This window comes from Nelusetta ayraudi, unplaced genomic scaffold, assembly GCF_046127955.1.
Source record: "Nelusetta ayraudi isolate G7.1 ecotype Tasmania unplaced genomic scaffold, CSIRO-AGI_Nayr_v1 ptg000080l, whole genome shotgun sequence".
Lineage (NCBI taxonomy): Eukaryota > Metazoa > Chordata > Actinopteri > Tetraodontiformes > Monacanthidae > Nelusetta > Nelusetta ayraudi.
Window position 1 is genome coordinate 56,071 of NW_027466130.1, and position 18,800 is coordinate 74,870.

Sequence of the window (18,800 nt, forward strand, 5' to 3'; positions counted from 1 at the left end):
CCCAAAGATGACCACTGCTCCATATTCCCAGGTCCCAGCTGCTGGGTTTGGTGTAAATAGTGTTCTTAGAACTTCAGATGGAATAGTTTACTCCTCCGTTGCTGCCCCTGTTCCATCTACATATGCAATTACAACTCAACCCGGCTCTATCCTTAGCACAACCTTCACACCTACTTCAACAGTCCAAAATCAGTCATTGCCTCCTGAGTTTGGCTTTATGTCAAATACAGAAACAGGTCAAATGGTTCAGTTAGACACAGGGCTAGGTAAAGAGCTTTTACCTAGGGCTTTGGCTGAAATTATAACTGGCTATCCGGAGATGTACTCAGATACAGCCCTTGAAGCAATAGCTGCTTCTCTGGATGTCTTAGCCTCCTCTCCAATATTCCCAGGCTTAGACAACACAAAGATGGCCCAATATCAAATGGAGAGGGAGTTTCTGGAGCTTGAAAAGCTTAAACAGCTATGTCTTGCTGAGGAGTTAGAGTGGGAAAGACAAGAGATTCAGCGTTATCGCGAACAAGAGCAATTTATGCTCCAAAGGGAGCTTGAAGAGCTTCAGGCTTTAAAGCAGCAGCTTCTTCTGCAGCAGGAGGAAGAGCACCATGCTCACATGATTGCCCAGCAGGAGACCTATGCACAACAAAAAGAGCAATTGCAGCAAATCCAACAACTCCAACTGCAACTCCAGCGACAGCTAGATGAACACTATGGTACCACAGGTAATATTTTGGGTGCTAAATATGCAGGAGTAGGTGACAGTGGTCAGTACTGGCCTGTAAAAGATGATGCTACAATTCCAGCCTCTGGAACACAATTTGACAAGCTTAATTTAACTAATAAGCTTCAAGTTGATCAGGACACTGGAAGGAAAATAATTGATAGTGGAGTGCAGACAGATGATGAAGACTCGGCAGATAAACAGCATGTGGGAAGAAGAAAGAAGAGTAAAAAGAATATAGATTCATCCGGTCAGACTGATGATGAGGACCAGGACGAATGGGATGCTCCTACAAAAGCACGTCGGCGCTCTCGAAAACATAGCAGTGAAGCAAAGCATGGATCCAAGGTCTCCAGCATAGCCATCCAGACAGTTGCAGAGATATCTGTCCAGACTGACCACTCTGGAAGCATCAAACGACCAAATGTACAGATGGACACCAAAGTGGAAATCATCAAGCATATCTCAGCTCCAGAGAACTCTCAGCGAGGTGGAAGTCTGAGCTGTCAGACAGACTCAGACAGAAGATACACACCCATGGAGGTGGGCTACAGCACACACCTTAAAGCAAATGTGCCTTCTCAGGCTAAAGTCTTTTACAACCTTGTCTCCCCACTATCTCAGGAGAAAGCACATGGTGGGCAGAGAATGTTGACTGCTGACCCAAATAGATTTTCCTCTGGCCCTCGGATATTAAAGGCAGGGCAGAAATCTCTGTCTGATCCTAGATCCTTTAGTTCATCAACAGAAGAAAGGATGAGTGGATACTATGACAGCTATCCCGTAAGTACAATCAAAATATATTGCAAGTGAAAAAAAAAGTTTCAAAAAGTAACTTGTAAACATGCAAGAAAAATTGAATGTCTCATTTGTTTTTATATTTGAAGGGACGAGGCTCCCCTTCTGGTACTGGTAAGAAGGTAAAGCGGACCCTACCAGACCCCCCTCCTGAGGATGATTCTCTGACAGGACGGGCAGGATACAGCACCAACTCTGCTCGTCGCCGTCTTGCTCGAAGCACAACAATTGCCAGAGCAAAGATTCTACAGGACATTGACAAGGAGCTTGACCTGGTAGAGAGGGAATCTTCAAAACTTCGGAAGAAACAAGCTGAACTTGACGAAGAGGAAAAGGAGATTGATGCTAAACTACGGTGAGATGTTACAGGTGTAAAATGAACACAATGTTGCATGCTAGAGTTACTGTTTTGTTCACATTATTTCAAATTCATAATGTGTGATTGGTGATTGTCCAAAATTGATTACAACCGTCATCATCATATTCAGCCCTTGATGCAACATTAATTCATTTGCATGATTCCCCTCTCACCTTAATAGTTTATGGGCTAAAAGGCTGCCTTGACATCACTGTGTGAGGCCTCTCCACACTCACACATGGTAACAGGTACTAATGTGTGAGAACCCAAAAAATAGTTTTCTGCTGTGGTTGTTAATTTAAGTCACAATGAAAACCAATAGTACTTAACTAATTTTACAATAACTGCCCTTTCTCTGCAGGTACCTTGAGATGGGTATCAACCGGCGTAAGGACGCCTTGCTGAAGGAGAGAGAGAAGAGAGAAAGGGCCTATCTGCAGGGGGTGGCAGAGGAAAGAGACTACATGTCAGATAGTGAGGTCAGCAACATCAGGGAGGCGAGGGGTGATGGCCTGGAAAGACCACGGACAGCTCCACAGTCAGAGTTTGATCAATTTATCCCTCCACAAACAGAAGCTGATTCTCAGTACAACACACTAACAAGTCCTTACTCTCCATATGCCCAGTATGTTCCCCAGACCCAAACAACTAGCCACTACACCCAACAGAACCTGTATCAACAGCAATCGCTTTACCATCAGTCCCCTTATCCAACACTTTCCCTTTCTCATGGCCAGACTCAGTCGAGCAGCTACCAACATGCTCTTCTCCTACAGCAGGGAAAGCAGCGTCAAACCACCCTGTCTGATTTAGAACCTAAGATCACCTCCAACTACGAAGTGATCCGCAATCAGCCACTGCTGATTGTTTCAACTTCCACTGACAGTGGCTATGGAGTTGCTCACCTAGGGAACAAATATGGTAGTGTGGATTTAAGACTAGGGCTGGAAGAAAGAAGTATGGCCTCAAGTCCAATGTCCAGCATTTCGGCTGACTCCTTCTATGCTGATATTGATCACCATAATGCCAGAAATTATGTGCTGATTGAGGACATAGGGGAGCTGACCAAGACCTCAACTGGACTGAGCAACACAAGCTTGAGTTCTGGATTCAACCTACCAGACAAAGAGATGTCAAAAGCTGACAGACTCCTCCGGGCAGCAGAAGTCAGGCACACAGCAGAGGTATATCAAATATCAGCTCCAATGTTTTACTTAACTTATGTTAATGAGTGTGTATGTCTACATGAATATTGTAATTTATTTTAACGTTTATAATTTTGAAAAATTGATTTCTGAGAATGTGGCAAAATGCTTTATTTCCATTAGAAAAAAAAGGACCCAGTGTAATAACGCACTATTCAAATGCTACTACAAAACCTCTGAAAAATGTAGATAATTCCAGAAAAATGGGGCTTTTCAACTACACAGTTATTCTTTACTCAGTCTTGTTCTCCAGACTCCAGTTTGTGACATTAACATTTTTGGAAAACAAACCTATTATTAAAAAAAGCATTTTTGATTTCAGGTGGCAGATTTCTTAGGCTCATCTCGGCTACAGACTTTTACGAAGGGAGACGATGACACCATGGAAGATCCTTATGAGCTGAAGCTACTCAAACAGCAGATTAAGCAAGAGTTTAGGAGAGGAACTGAGGGACTGGAACACCTGACAGGATTAGGTCTGCCTCATTATCTCCCTAGTGACAGCAGTTTTCGCCACTTCCCCAAAGGAGAAAAGTATAGCATTGGCAGACTCACCCTTGAAAAACAGGCTGCAAAGCAACTCCCAGCAGCTGTACTTTACCAGAAACAGATGAAGGGCAAAAAGGCCCTGATAGACCCAAAGGCCATCACAAAATTTTCTCCAATCCAGGAGAGTAGGGACCTGGAGCCTGATTTTGCAAGTTATATGGGATCTGGCACCTCTTCTGTGACCAATTTGGCTGCCACCGCCAGATTGCTTCAGGATGAAATAACATTTGGGCTAAGAAAGAATTTGTCTGAGCAGCAAAAATATTTAGGCTCATCCCTTGGTGGGAACCTAGCAGGGTCTCTCAATCTTGGGCAGTCTCTTGGACTTGGATCAGCTCTTCGAGCCACAGCTCATGATGATGGCACTTACCCAAGTGGGAGTCGTTCCCGACCTTCATCTCGCCCTTCATCTCGCCCCTCCTCTGTCTATGGCTTGGATTTATCTATCAAACGAGACCTTTCCAGCTCCTCGCTCAGACTCAAAACAGAAGGAGAGGTTTTGGATGCAGCATTTGCCCCTGGGGTGGCAAGAGCAAAGCCAACAAGTTTACCTATTAGCCAAAGCAGGGGACGTATTCCCATTGTTGCTCAGAACTCTGAGGAGGAAAGCCCTTTGAGCCCTGTGGGGCAGCCAATGGGTATGGCTAGAGCCTCAGCCGGACCCCTACCTCCAATCTCTGCTGACTCTAGAGACCAGTTTGGCTCTAGCCATTCCCTGCCAGAGGTACAACAACATATGAAGGAGGAATCTCGGACGCGAGGCTACGATCGAGACATCGCATTCATCATGGACGACTTACAAGGCGCCATGTCTGACAGTGAAGGTAAATGGAGCCCGAGACTGTTGCAGCAACTTGAATGTGTGGACCTGCTTCTTCCGCATGCTAATGCTAAGTGGTCATACTGACCACTTGCTTGGCGTTTTTTAGTTCTCATTGTTGTAAATAATCAATGGTTTGTTATGATGTCATTTGTCCAGTGAATTTCTCATTTGATTGTTGCATGCTGTTAGTTTTCTTTCTGATACCCCTCTGACCAATACATAACACTCTGATGATCTGAGTTTATGTATGATTCACTTCTATCCATGTGTGTCCTGTTATTTCATTTGCATGCTTTCTCGTTTTTCAATCACTTTAATCCTTAAGAGACAGGTCTGTTGTATAATTATTTCTGAACACAAATGAGGCAAGTCACTTTATATTTGTTCATTGAGTAACTCAACCTAGCTAAATAAATAGCTAACTAAAAGAGCCCAACATTTCAGTAAAATTCAAACAATATTCATTTTTAGTCTAACTTGACAAAATGGTTGTTTGTTTTCAAATAACTGAATGTTTGTAGTTAGAAAGATATTTTCTGAACAATGTATTTGACTGATCAGCGCCGAATACGTATGTATTCAATATAGTTTAATAAGTAGCATACAAATCCATTTTCATTATCATTTTGTTTTTAAGAATCACTGATTAACAAATTTTCACATCAAATCTCTTACATAAATAACTAAAATAAGTAAATGCAACTGTGTTTACATGCATTGTGCCTTATAAATAACAATAATAAGAATCCACACTCGAGCAATACATATGTATAAGATGACTTTTAAAATGTTTGACTGATGGCATTACCTTTGCTTAAATGTTAGATGTGAATGGACTAAATGTGTTTATTTGGTTATTTACACTTTGGTTCCATCTCTCCTGCCAATATATGGAGCAACATTTTGTCACTAGCATGAAAAAGATCATTGTTCATGCTGAACAGAGCACTTTCTTTAAAAAGATTATAAACTTCCTCAGAGAATAACTCGCAGCTTTAGGTTTATGGATTAATGCTGACAAATAATACCTGGATGCACAATAGTTCTGCAGGTGCAGCTGCTTCAGCACATTCCTAGTGTTTAAAGGTAAAATCATTCATAAGAGAAGTTATAGACCCTCTCTCAAGTACCTCAATAACAATTTACACGCATTGGTGGAACAGTGGAATTTAAATTTCGACTCATATTTCTCACAGTCGTGATACGTTTGTTGTGTGTCTTTTTCAGTTCTGTCGGATTTTCTGTCTGTATTTGATTTTGCATCTGTGCATGATTGTGCAACGTCTCCATTTCCATCTTAATAAAGTGATTTTTTTTTTCTGCTTGTTGTTTTGTTTTCCGTTGATGTCTCATAGCTCTCTATGAGATGTCTTTGTCCTGTCGTGATTGACAGCCAATATTGACATGTACTTTGCCTTATGTCTGCTAGTGTAGGATTTATCCCTTTCTAGCATGTCAAGTAAAATCTACTTGTGTAGATGTCAGTATGCCATGTGAACAGTTCATTTTACCATAAGCAGTTAAAGGAGATGGATGTGGTAGAAACAAGTAAATCTGGACACTAAGAGTTTTTGACAACACAAAAAGGATTACTGCTTTCAGCACTAGTTGTCGGATAATTATTGGAATGCATAGTAGTTTATAAATTTTGAGAAACTTTACGCTATATACAGTACTTACTGTTAATGCTTATATTAGTTGTTTGCTTGATAAGAAAATTATATCTGTCCTGACCAAAGATTAAAAGTGTCCATCTGCCTTGATTACAGCACTAAGTGGGTCCATACTACCTTTGAGAAAAGATGATGCCAGAATCGTTCATGAAAGTATCAGACACGGTAGAGTATCTTAAAGTATAAGCTAAAAGACTGTATTTCTGTGATAGAAATATGGCAGTGGTAGCACTTTAGTTGGTATGGATATTAGCCGATGGCTGGGTTTTTCTCTGTAAAATATGACTTTTATGTTTTTACAGAATATGTTGACAGTAATTTATGCTATCGGCTAGCAGTGACAAACTTGGAGTAATTTAAAGCATGCAGCTAAAATTGACTAGTGCTATTAGTGCATGTGCTGAGGTGCTCTCACAATACAAAATTAATCTGAGCACAGCTGCAGCGTACTAGATTAATGGAGATATGTCACACGCAATTTCTGAAAAAACATATAATTTTGTACCCCAGCTGGAGGCCCAAACTGGAATATAGAAGGTGAGACGCCATCCCAGTTTCCATGTAGTTGCAGTATAGTTTTTGCGTCCATGCTACACACCATGGCTCTGACCACTTCTATTGATTTTGCACACATGCCAGACTCATTCTGGAATGACCTACATCTCAACAGTACACTATACATGTCATGTAGTGGATCCTTTTGTAGTCGACATGCCATTGACATGTCTGATTCATTTTTGGAATGACCCCATCTATCGACACTTTAGATGTTTCTTTTATGTGGGAATATATCATAGTGACTTCAGTTTTCTATCATTCTGGCTGCACATCACGGACGTTCTGCAAGCACATCAGACCCATTCCCAGTATTCATGTCCATGCACCCTTCTTTCAAAAACTGTATGTTAATTGTTGGATCATTCATAAATATATGTGTGGATTGCTGCTCCGCGCCAAGATGCTTGAGGTTTTTTTTTCTTCCAGATGCGAACAGAATTGTGAACACTGAACGCTGCTTTTACTGATGATTCATTGGGAAACTAGGACATGAATGTATTTATTTCAGTTACAATTTTGCGTTTATAGATTAAAATTCCCTGAGAAGAGTGGCGAATGACAAATTGATTCATAGAGCATATGACAATTACAGTAAAATCATAGTTTGCACTAGCAAGGTTTCCAGTGCAGATTTGCACAAATCTTTAGATTACAAGACATGCCATAAAATGTGTTTTTTCACCCCCGCATCAAATGATTCTAAGAGGCCAGGAAAGTGGCTTTCTTAACTTTTTCAGGTTTATTTCTGTTGTCAACTGCTGCTTCACTCATATGGAACTGTCACAGTTCTTTTCGCCATTGGAAACGTCTGTTTGAGTCTGCATTACAAGTATCTTTTTGGAGCTGTGGATGCACAGTAGAAGTTGTCTGCCATTTCCAATCTAGTGGACAATGTTTTATTTATGTATTTATTTATTCATTTGGGTTTTTTTTGTCTCAGGAAAGGGGGGCATTTTCCTCTGACATGTCTCCACAGACATTATGTCAGATGACAGTGCATGTCATGTGAGCTGTAAATGTTGTCATCGAGTGTCATCAATGAAGTTTTGCAAAATAAATGTTTTCAGATTATTACCTGTATTATCTATCTGCAAAGTAAATTTAAATTTCAGGAACAAGGCTTTAACCATAAACTCTAACTGATACTAGATACTGGAGTGGTTTTTCACATATTTAATTGTTAATACAACCATTATGTCATTGATATTACAGGCTATACAATATTAGTTTGATTAAGAAAAAAAACTTATGACATGAGAAAAATATCAAACCGTGCAGAACCCTCATAGTCAGACTGTTTTTCATCAATAGCGGGGCAAACTCCAATGTCTTAAAATGTATATTTTCCATTTCTTCCACCGTTTGCAGTGACTACTGCACTAACCATTAAAACGTTCTGCTTAAATACTTATACGGGATAACTTTAACAAACATTACGATGGCATACAAAAAACATATTTTCATGCTTGATTCAAGATCAACTCATCAGGTAAACTCAGGAAAACAATCAGAGCCTGTTTTAGTATAAGTGACATTTAACGGCTTGTTCTCTCTGTTTAGCCTACCACCTGAGGAGAGAGGACACTGATTGGTTTGATAAGCCAAGAGAAGGGCATCCCAGGGGCGGGAACATATCAGACAAGAGACAGGTGAGATCTAACATGTTTGACTCTGCTCTGGGCTGTTATTGTTATGCTTTCAACGTGTCATCACTGAGTGATTCTCTGACACGTTCTAAATATACTCTTGTCAAAATCTCTTCAGATGAAATTGGTACCATATGTTTACCCTCACACTCGTATTAAACTGAGGAAAGACCCAAGGGACAACAGTGTGTCAGGTGAGGCAATCACATTAAAACATCTGCTGTTGTACACTTTTTTTATATACATAAAATAAAATGACGCTGAATACTTACTTCTTTCCTCAGGGAATGGACTTGGAATTCGTGTGGTAGGTGGGAAAGAGATTCCAGGGAGCCGTGGTGAGATCGGAGCCTACATAGCCAAGGTTATCCCCGGTGGTGCGGCGGAACAAACAGGGAAATTTGTGGAGGGTAAGTGCGCTAGAGGAGGAGAAAGTGATTATTTGCTTTGGGTGACAACGTTTACCTGAAAGATATTCTGAAAAACGATGCGCATGTTTAAAATTTACTGTAAAGGATTTTGGTGGCCTCAGCCATCAAAGTCACTGAGATTTTTTATATTAATTTTAGAGCCAGTAATCCTTCAGCAAATATATGTTGCTGAACCTCCAAAGATGATGTGAGGGGCTACTGCCACTTTCTGCATTGTGTTCTGCCACATTTAATTTCCCCACACGTCACATCCCAACACAAAAAAGCCTGTCAACTAACTCTCTGCGGCGCTGGGCTGTATTAGTCATTAGGCTAAATTTAGCAGTGCAGACACAGGCGTACAAAAAGGCATGCGGGCACACTCTCTCGAGTCAATAATAAGGATTTTCAAGCGATTGATGTCTTAAGCTCTTCTGTGGGATGGAAGAGCCTGAATTTAGTGATAATTTCCCTCAGTTTCTGAATGTTTTCAGGGATTTTTTATGTTATTTGTTTCTCTGCCCGCTGGTTACATTCTGCACAAGGAAATCTACCACAGGGAGCATCATGACTTTGTCACTGGGCGGGTTGGGGTGTTTGTGCATATTGGGGGGTTGACGGTCATGTCATCCATGGAGTTTCATGCATCCAAATACAGTAGAGCCCAAAGCGTCCCATTACATTATTAGTCATTTATGACATGGGACATTGCGTACTGTTGGCATCAGGAATAGTAATAATAACAAGGAATGCATCGAAGGACAAGCAAATGTTATTTTCAATTTTTTTTTAACAGCTGTTAATAAGCTTCTTCATCACAATAGGTTTTATCTGATGTCTTCACTTTTAGTGGCATTGATAGTTTGCATACCCTTCTGGCATAACACATGCTATTAGATCAAATATCCATGGTGTGCATGCAGCAAGTCATCAAAATACCATATGAAAAATGATATCGCTAAAATATTAACTTTCCTATCTGAGACACAAGTCAGACATAATCTGCTTTAAATTGTAAAGAACTGACAGGATAAATTCACAGCAGAAAACAGTAGTGTGCGGACCGATCCTAAATCTCTGTTTGCTGTTGCTGCTGCTTCGATGCAGGAATGCAGGTGCTGGAGTGGAATGGGATTCCTCTGACAGCAAAGACATACGAAGAAGTGCAAGGCATCGTGGGCCAGCCGTGTGCAGAGGCGGAGCTCTGCGTGCGACTGTGAGTTACATCTGTCATCATTTACCCTCCTCTCACTCCCCTGGTGTTTTGCTGCAATCTGGTGTCTGCACACCCGAGTACACCCTCTCTCCTCCCCCCCTCTCCTGTTTTCGTTTTTCCATTCCACGCCCCTTCATATGCAAAACTATCACTCTGTGACACATTACTGCCAAGTTCCACTGGGTAATGTACCATCGTAAATTTCCTGTATGGATCCAAACAGCGACCTTAATATGCTGTCTGACCCTGAGCACCCACAAGCCCTGGAGCACCATGTCCAGCTTAAGGCTGGTATGTACAAGGATTTGTTTGATATGTCTTGCATGAATGCATGTATCTGTGTACATATGGTATGTTTTGCACGTTAGTCATTCGTGTAAATCCGTGTCTCGGTAGGTGGGCAGCGGTCACCTGGTGTGGACCCTAAGCAGCTGGCTGCAGAACTCCAGAAAGTGTCGCAGCAGCAGGCTCCTGGCATGGCGGGGATGGGGATCGGGCCTGGAGGACTGGGCGTCCTCTCCGCACTGGAGCGTTCCGCCCTCCTCCACTCAGGGACAGGATCGGCTGCCTCCAGTGGCGTGCCAAGTCCTGGGCAGCCGGCATCACCTGCCATAAATAAAAAGCAGCGAACCAAGGTAATGGATGGGCAGTAGCCGCCAATGCTCAGGGTGTCTTAGATTTACTACATGCGGTTGCAGGGACAAACCATTAAACACGCCCGTCTCACCTTTCTGTAATATAGAATGGAATCCAAATCAACAAAGAAGACTCCATAGCATTTCTAATTAAATGAGTAGAATCCTTTAAAAAAGTTGTTTTGTAACAGTGACAAAGCATCTTAGACAAGTGATTAACCTCGTTATACTATAGTCAAGGACAGGTGCAGTCATTTGCACGGTTGAGATAGTCATCTCTCTTGTGAAGCTATAGTTCAAGTGCGAAAACATCCCACAAGGTCAACGCACTAATCTGTAAGCCTGCAATATGCATACATACACATACACAGAGTAGAGAAGTCAATGAAGTCATCACCAAATGGATTAAAGTCTGATATATGGTGCTTTCTCTTCTGGGTTGCACTGTTTCTGTTTACATAGGCATCTTTCAATCTACCTTGTTCTGTTGAATTCCTTTTTTTTCAGCAAACAGAACTCATGAGGACACCGCATCCCATCACGGGGGAAATTCAGGTAAAGAAACCCAAACGCGGCAAACAAGAGATGCCCATTAGAGCCGAAGTTCGCTCTTCCTTTTACACGGTCTCGACTCCTGTTTCTCCCTCAGCTCCAGATCAACTACGACAGGAACCTGGGAAACCTGATCGTCCACGTCCTGCAGGCCAGGAACCTGGCCCAGAGAGACAACGACAGCTACTCCGACCCTTTCGTCAAGGTCTATCTTCTGCCCGGGAGAGGGTGAGACTCTGAGTCTGTCTGTGCCCTCAAGAATGTCCGGTCTGCGTCTCCCTTTCTGCTTCTGTGTCCTTGTCTTGTTTTCTCTCCCCTGTTTCTTTCTGACCGTGTACCGACTGCGCTGTGTGTATGAAACTGACAAACTAATCGAGCTGGTACGAGAGAATGAGAATGGATACGTTGACATGAGGCAGTCAATAGAGCTTAATCGAATTCCATCTCTGAGAATCCCTGCATGGGTGGCGTAAAGTGTTGCACGAAGCATTAAAAGGACAATCTGAAGAAGGGAAATGTCAGGTCCAAGACGGCCTTTTGTGTGAAAACAGGCTGTGCACTGGAGTGAGATCGCTGTCTCTTCACAGTGTTCGCTACCTTGTACGTCTCTGGTGTACTTCCTCTTCTCTTGTATGCTCCATTGTCTTCCCATGAGCCTGGGAATAGTAGAGAGGATCGATGCAACCTTCGGCCACTCTGTAACACTATCTGCTCTCAGATAATGACCCCATTAGGCTTCCTTATAAGATTATAAATCCTACATGCTGTGGGCGTTTGAGGTACTCTGAGGAAGTGTTACTGCTCCCATGCCGTCCTTTGAAAAGTGCTTCACGTTTTCTGTTCAGAAAAATAGCACAGTCGTGGTACGTCACATATGTTGTAGTAGTTCACCCACTTCAATCACATCACGGGTGCGTGGGTGCATATTGCCTGTGCCAAAAGGCAGCAATACACCCTGCTGAGAACACTGACTGCCTCAGCTCGCTATCCTTTTACTGCGTTTTCTTTGAGCTCTGACTGTTTTTTGTGTTTTTGCTTTTCTTGTTTGTGATATCTGCCCTCCTCCTCCTCTTCTGGACTCCCTCAGACAAGTCATGGTTGTCCAGAATGCAAGGTAGTGTGGTGCTGATCTTTGCTTTTAGTTGGTGTCTCTGTTTTACTTCCTAATAATTGTGTCCTCAGAGTGTCCTCCCCCCCATCCTTTCGTTGTGGCCTTTGTTGTTCGTCCAGTTATCTGCTCAATTATATCTCCGTCATGGTGCTTAACCACGCTCCTGCCATCGCTTTTTCTCTCTTGACGCATCTAGCTTTTAAGTTCTCCTCAACTTCAGCATCTCAAGTGATTCTTGACCCTGTCAAAGACTTGAGTTCAAAACGAGACAAATAAGAAAAACACATTTCGAGCATTTACATACTGACATTTCCATCACCAGCTTCAATTCCGTACGCATTTCTTCGATACATCGCAGTGTAATGAATGTTTGCCAAGGCGCCAAGCAGATAAGAGGAATTGTTCACTTCTTACTGACTCTCAGTTATTCTACATCTTCCTGCTTGACAGTGCTGATAGCAAAAGAAGGACCCGGTATGCCCAGAAGACACAGAACCCAGAATGGAACCAGACTGTTATCTACAAGAACATTCATTTGGAGCAGGTACTGTGCCTTAACGCTTGCATGCACACAGACACACACACAATTTCCAAACCCCCTGCTCTTGTGCATTTACTGCTCATGCTGTGGCCTACTGGAGGTGAAGTGGATGCCTTGTACTCCAGTTCCAATTCTGTCCTCATGTGTTGACCCCGCAGTGCTGTTCTAAGTGTCCCTGTGCAACCTCTTGCCAGCATCCAGTTTAAGAAAAAAAAAGGCACTTCTGTCGTGTCAGATGGCCTCTTTTCATTTATTCAACTGTCTGCCGCTGTGTCGATGTGAGAGTGGCTTCTTTGTGGAGAGAATAAAGCCGCACATCTTGAATACAGACAGACATCTTGTTTAGCAATTACAGCTTTGAGGGATGAGCAACAATGCGGTGCCACTTCAGTTGTGGTTTTGTGATAGCGAAGGATTCACTTCGTCCCCTGAAGTCACCCTCCAGGTAATCTAATTCTCTGTCAGAAGTGCCTGAAGAGTACTGCAGAATCGCTCACTGTCCAACCCCCATGGAGGAACAGTCTCACGTCCTCCCACATGTTCCTATATATACACTCAGTAGCCTCTTAATCTGGTACGCCATGATGGGTGGTGGGTTGGACATCCCACCACCCCCCTTGTTGACAGAAGAAGAGACTTAATTCTTGGCTTAAAGTAAACAAGGGGAGGGAGACATTCCATCAAGTCTTTCTGTCTGTCCAGACTGGCAGCGTCACTCGGTTGCTGCAAACTGGTCAGACCCAAAATGGCGCAGTTTAAAGGCAACTTTTAGCCTCAGTTTATTTATTTTTTTCTTGCTGACAGAAGTGGCACCCAGTGTGGTCTTCTGCTGCTGTGGCACATCTGCCGGGATTTTTGCACAACTTAGTTCCAACAGGCAATCTAAATCCCTGTCCATCTCCTCCTGTCATCTCCAACCCATGTGGCCATTCTCCTCTGGCCTCTGGCACCGCTAACAAGGCAGAGAACAGCTGTTCGCTCCGTGCTGTTTATTTTTTGGGGGCCATTTTTTATAAACCCCAAAGACGGCTGTGCATGAACATGCTTTGAGGTTCTGCAATGTGATTGGTTTATTTGTTGAGGAAATTTGCATTAACAAGCAGATAAACAAGTGTGCCCTGTAAATACATATGATGAATGCACGTATAATTCCACACATCCTCGCTTTAGACAACAGTAGCTGTGTTATAGGTTCGCATTTATTCACCAGCAGCAAATGTGGTGTGCTTGAGCTTATTTCTACCATGCCCACTGAAAGCACTAGATTTCCTTCACACAACACCCATATCCAGCAAATCTAACAGTAGAATTTCTCCTCCTTCCCCACATTTTGCCTTCAGCTGAAGAAGAAGACGCTGGAAGTGACAGTGTGGGACTACGACAGATCCTCCTCCAATGACTTCCTTGGAGAAGTGAGTATTTTCAGACTCTGAGCCCCGTGTCTGGAAATGTCAAAGACATTAAGTATTGACCTCACACAGAGGTTGGCTACTGCTGCTGCTGCTCTACTTATTTATTTTTATTTCTTTGCCATGGAACAGCCTTTATTCATACAAGCTGACATGATTATGCTTATCTGCCTCCACCCGAGGATCATGGATGTCAGCTTTTGCTTTATGCCTGTAAACTTGCCTGTAAATTTTAAAATTATTATTATTATTATTATTATTATTATTATTATTATTATTATTATTATTATGACCTGCCTCCCACCTAAAGTTTTTGCCACGCTTGTTTTCATTTGGCTATTGTCACACTCACTGTGTTTATGTTTCAACTTTGTCCCAGGTTTTGATCGACTTGTCAAACACAGCTCAGCTGGACAACACTCCTCGCTGGCTGCCACTGAGGGAGCAGAGTGAGAGCATAGAGCAAAGCAGAGTCCACCACGCCGCTCAGGGCCCACCAGGGTCCGGCTCAGGGCACGGACACGGTCAGGGACACAGCCAAGGCTATATGTCAGTGCCTGGAATGGGACTAGGGCATGGACTTGGACTGGGTCAAGCCCATGGACAGGGGGACAGTGGTCACGATTCGCCTAAAAACTCTGTTATCAAAAGCAGAAGCCATGGAATTTTCCCTGATCCAGCCAAGGGTAAAGGTCACGCTGTTTTCTGAACCATATTTACTCACTGCTGCTTCAGCTTCATGATACAAGGTTACGTAGGAAAAAACATTTAATACGAGGGCATTATGACTCAGCACAGCAAAGGAAAAAGGGGAATAACATTAAACCAGTGGGGGTGAAACAAGACATTCCCCATTAGGCAGTTAAAGATAAAAAAAAAAATAATAAAGAGGAAGATGTGAAAGTAGAAAGATAAGAGCCAAAGGGTGGCTGTTTAAAGCAAACTGTTTAAACAGCTATTTAAACCAGGCTGTTGGCTCAGAACTATCGAGCGATCGGGGATTAATTAGAAAACCGCTGGGTTTCCACCAAATTAAATGATCCAAGTCATTTTCATTGACGTCTTATGTGGTCCAACTGCAGCAGCGACGGCCCTCAGAAGCTGGGATTATTTCAAGCTTTTCTTCATTGTGGCCCACGTCTCTAAGGCTGCCAGTCACGTCTCTCTTGGCAGTCATACACCAACGCAAACATTGTGAACTACAAAAACTCAACACCACACGACTGGTCCTCATGTTAATGGCACAAGACCGGAACAAAACCGATCAGTTTTGACGCAGTTAGATCTGGCTGACCACCAACTGCGTATCATTAACAATATCATGATTTGATCGGACTCGACGCTGTACAACATAGACCCTCACTGCAGATCAGCATGGTAATGAAAGGGCAGAAAAATCTCAGCCTTTGACGTATTTATGAATCGACGTCGGCGAGAGAATAAAACATCATCTGCATCCTTTTTCACATGTGTGAAGTGAAAGATTATTTGGGGAGTTTCAAATTGTAGCACAATCATGCTAAATCACGTTTTCTCTCTTATTCTTTAAGCAATCAATACTATCGTCCACAAAATACAATCTATTAACTGAATCTGATTCCTCTTCCTTTTGTCCCATCAGAGGCCTAAAATCTTGTTTCATTTCTTTCCAGACTTGCAAATGCTCCCTTTAGAGAAATCAAACAGCAGCCCGGGGAGCTCAAAGTCTTCCTCTGACGGCCAGCTGCGCTCTCACGGCCCGTCCCGAAGCCAAAGCAAGAGCAGCGTCACTCAGGCCCACCTAGAGGACGCTGGGATAGCCATTGCCGCTGCTGAGGCTGCCGTGCAACAGTCCCGCCTGCAACCAAGTAAATCCCACCCCTACCCTTAACACTTCCTGCGACTTGCCTTCTTTATTTTTTCCTGTGCATGCAAACTTTTTGTGAACTTTCGATTAGAAACCTGATCCGCTGTATGTTCACCACTGCCATTTCCTCTTCACACTTACTCTCCAGAGGCAACTTATTAATGTTTTTTTTTTAAATAATTATTCAGATCTGTTTTAAACTTCATAGATAAACAACTAAAATCAAGATCTTAGCTGCTTAAAAATAGAAAACAAAAAGAAACGTATTCTTATTTTTAGTCTAAAATCAACATATTCATGAATTTGGCTTAGTAAATAGAATAATTAGTAGAATATGAATGATATTCAATTCATTAGAAAAAATTGCTTATTTGTTTTGGGTGTCTTAATTAGGAAATAAAAAGATAAAAAGTAAAAAAAAAAAAAAAAAAAGTAATGAAAACAATAACCAAGGAGTACATTTATTATACATTATCTCTAAACCCCACAATCCTTTCTGCATTAGTGTGAAATACGCATGTGCCAATCCCAAGCATATGGTTTCTATGAATCCCAATGTGGCGTATCCCTGAAGTGTAGAAACCAAACTGGGATTGTACTGTATGTCTTACTCCACATTAACATGGGTTAAATTATATACTTAATGTTTATGCATAAACCTTAGTGTGATGCCTTAGAAAAAAAAAAAAAAAAAAAAAGGATGGATGTCGTTCCTCTCTGAGACCAGTTAGCTCGGTCTCAGAGCTACTCAAGCATGCACTTGCAGCTTCCCTGGCCAGCAAAGACGTTGTGATGCCGTACAGCCTCTCTCTGTGCATGTGTGTGCAATATGAATGGACTCGGAACAATCCCACACACCCACGCACACAGTTGCGGCACGCAAGCTCCCTCCCTACCCAGTCCTCTCCCACAAACCCACTGTCTAAAACAAAAAGGGGTGAACCTGGCCCAGTCAACACAGCAAGAAGTTCAAAAGCCGACAGGAGGCTCATTCTGTCTGCACTCACCGCCCACTGAAAGTAGAGCGATCAGCTAACCATGAGAGGACAGGTGAGGCAACGTAGGGAAATTGAACTAATACTTTTCTCATTAATAACTAAAACTAAACTTAAAAAAATGTATATAAAATAAAGTGACTACCACAACATGTAACATTAATAAACTTATCTCATGTTATATTATTGTGTGTGGATTTTGGAGTGTGCATGTATGTCTTTTACGTCACTACTGTGATTAAGTGACCTTGCTGTGACTTCAGAGAAGCTTTCTAGGCTTTTCCCCTGGAGATAAAAATTAAGTTTAAAATATAATCCAGCCACTATTAGTCATCACTTTAAAGCATTTTCATTATCATCTCTTTTCTTTTTCTTTTATTACTCGAGGCAGAAACGCTTCACTCATTCCCTAAAGTAATCGCACTCTTTAACGTCGTAAACTCTACTAAAGGCATGACTCAGCAGCAGGAGCAAAGGCCAACCTATTCAGTCTGTTTGAGGGAGAGAGAGAGAGAAAAAAAATCCTCATTGTCTCACTCGGAATTTACTTCAGTGTTGTGAATTAAACTCGGTCACCTTTATTTAACCCTGAATGGAAGGAGAGGATTAGCCTTGGCTTTCATGACTTAACCGAGCTCGTGTGTTGCGTTGCCGCTGAACGCAAGGACGTTGCTGTCATCCGCACTGACGTGGGTGCCTCCTGCCTTGTTTGCTGTTGTGTGACGGTGTCGGTCATTTATTTATTTACTTATTTATTTATTATCTGTGAGACAGCTGGGCTGGGGACCGTGAAGTGTTTCTTCTCATCTGATAGACATGCATGAACGTGTTCAAAGACTGACTGAGGGAGTCTGTGTTCCTAATATTTGGAGCTAGCTGGCTAGTTAGCTAGCTGGATAGATAGATAGATAGATGGATAGATAGAAGTGATATCTCTTTACAATCACTGCCTCACCTCCTGTCCTCAGGAGCAGGACACCGGCTGGCTGACGTCTCGGGCTCTGTGGTTCTGTCTGCCCCGAGCCTCGTGGGAGACGCGTTTGGAGGTCTGGGTGAAGACGAAGGCGAGGACACCGGAGTTGACAGTGCCATTTTTCAAGTGCCACGCATGTAAGACTTTCAGGAATGTCTCGGCGATGAGCAATATCGCTGCATCATTCCGCGTGCCTGCTGTTTTCTTTTTGTGTCTCTCATTGTTGTTGCGTTGTGGCGTTTTCAGCGGGAAGGCGATCCCAAACGGCACTGACAAGCATCAACTGGGAACCCCTGAAAATGAAGGCAAGTTGTGCACCTGTCCATTCTTTGCTGGAAAATTGCACTGATGGAGCCCTCTTCAGCGCTTTCCTTGGTTGTGGAGCTCCATCTGCTGGCCATTTTCTATAATAGCACCTTATGAACTACAGTAAATAAATTATATTTTTTTTAGGTTTCTGTTTCGTTTCTGCTACCTTTTTTCTTTATGTGTGAAATATTATTTTACTGCCATCATTGAGCTTTGTTGAGCAGACAGTGTTGGCAGAGACGTGGATGTCACACTATCCCGCGCATTGTCATAGGTATATTTGCGTTTCATGTAGCTCGAGTGTCACGATGCCTCCCTTCCAGCTCTAGTTTCAGATTGCAACAAAGAACCCAAGGTCATCTAAGTCTTTAACTTGACGGCTGTCACACACAAAAGGGGTCAGGGGGTCACAATCATGGGGTTAGAACTCTTGCAATCATTATGTCAATTTATGTTTTGAAATAATAAATTG

At 42.5% G+C, this 18,800-nt stretch overlaps 1 protein-coding gene across 1 annotated transcript; it reads left to right on the top strand.

Moving 5' to 3' along the window:
- The first annotated feature begins 7 nt into the window (after nt 1-7).
- Nucleotides 8-18,535, top strand: LOC142900257 (protein piccolo-like). Its single transcript, XM_076044437.1, has 21 exons — nt 8-1,504; nt 1,609-1,874; nt 2,239-3,061; nt 3,405-4,455; nt 6,224-6,292; nt 6,638-6,664; nt 8,246-8,334; nt 8,450-8,525; nt 8,616-8,741; nt 9,849-9,957; nt 10,181-10,248; nt 10,354-10,592; nt 11,100-11,147; nt 11,242-11,372; nt 12,232-12,258; nt 12,706-12,799; nt 14,137-14,208; nt 14,585-14,891; nt 15,858-16,052; nt 18,015-18,156; nt 18,266-18,535. Exons 1-21 carry the CDS (start codon nt 8-10, stop codon nt 18,366-18,368), a joined length of 5,559 nt encoding a protein of 1,852 aa, XP_075900552.1. The 3' UTR covers nt 18,369-18,535.
- The last annotated feature ends 265 nt before the right edge of the window (nt 18,536-18,800 follow it).

Coding starts and splice junctions, on each gene's coding strand:
- LOC142900257 (XM_076044437.1), top strand. CDS start 8: ATGACCACTGCTCCATATTCCCAGGTCCCAGCTGCTGGGTTTGGTGTA. Junction 3,062..3,404: donor AAGTCAGGCACACAGCAGAG/GTATATCAAATA, acceptor TTTTGATTTCAG/GTGGCAGATTTCTTAGGCTC. Junction 8,526..8,615: donor AAGGGACAACAGTGTGTCAG/GTGAGGCAATCA, acceptor TTCTTTCCTCAG/GGAATGGACTTGGAATTCGT.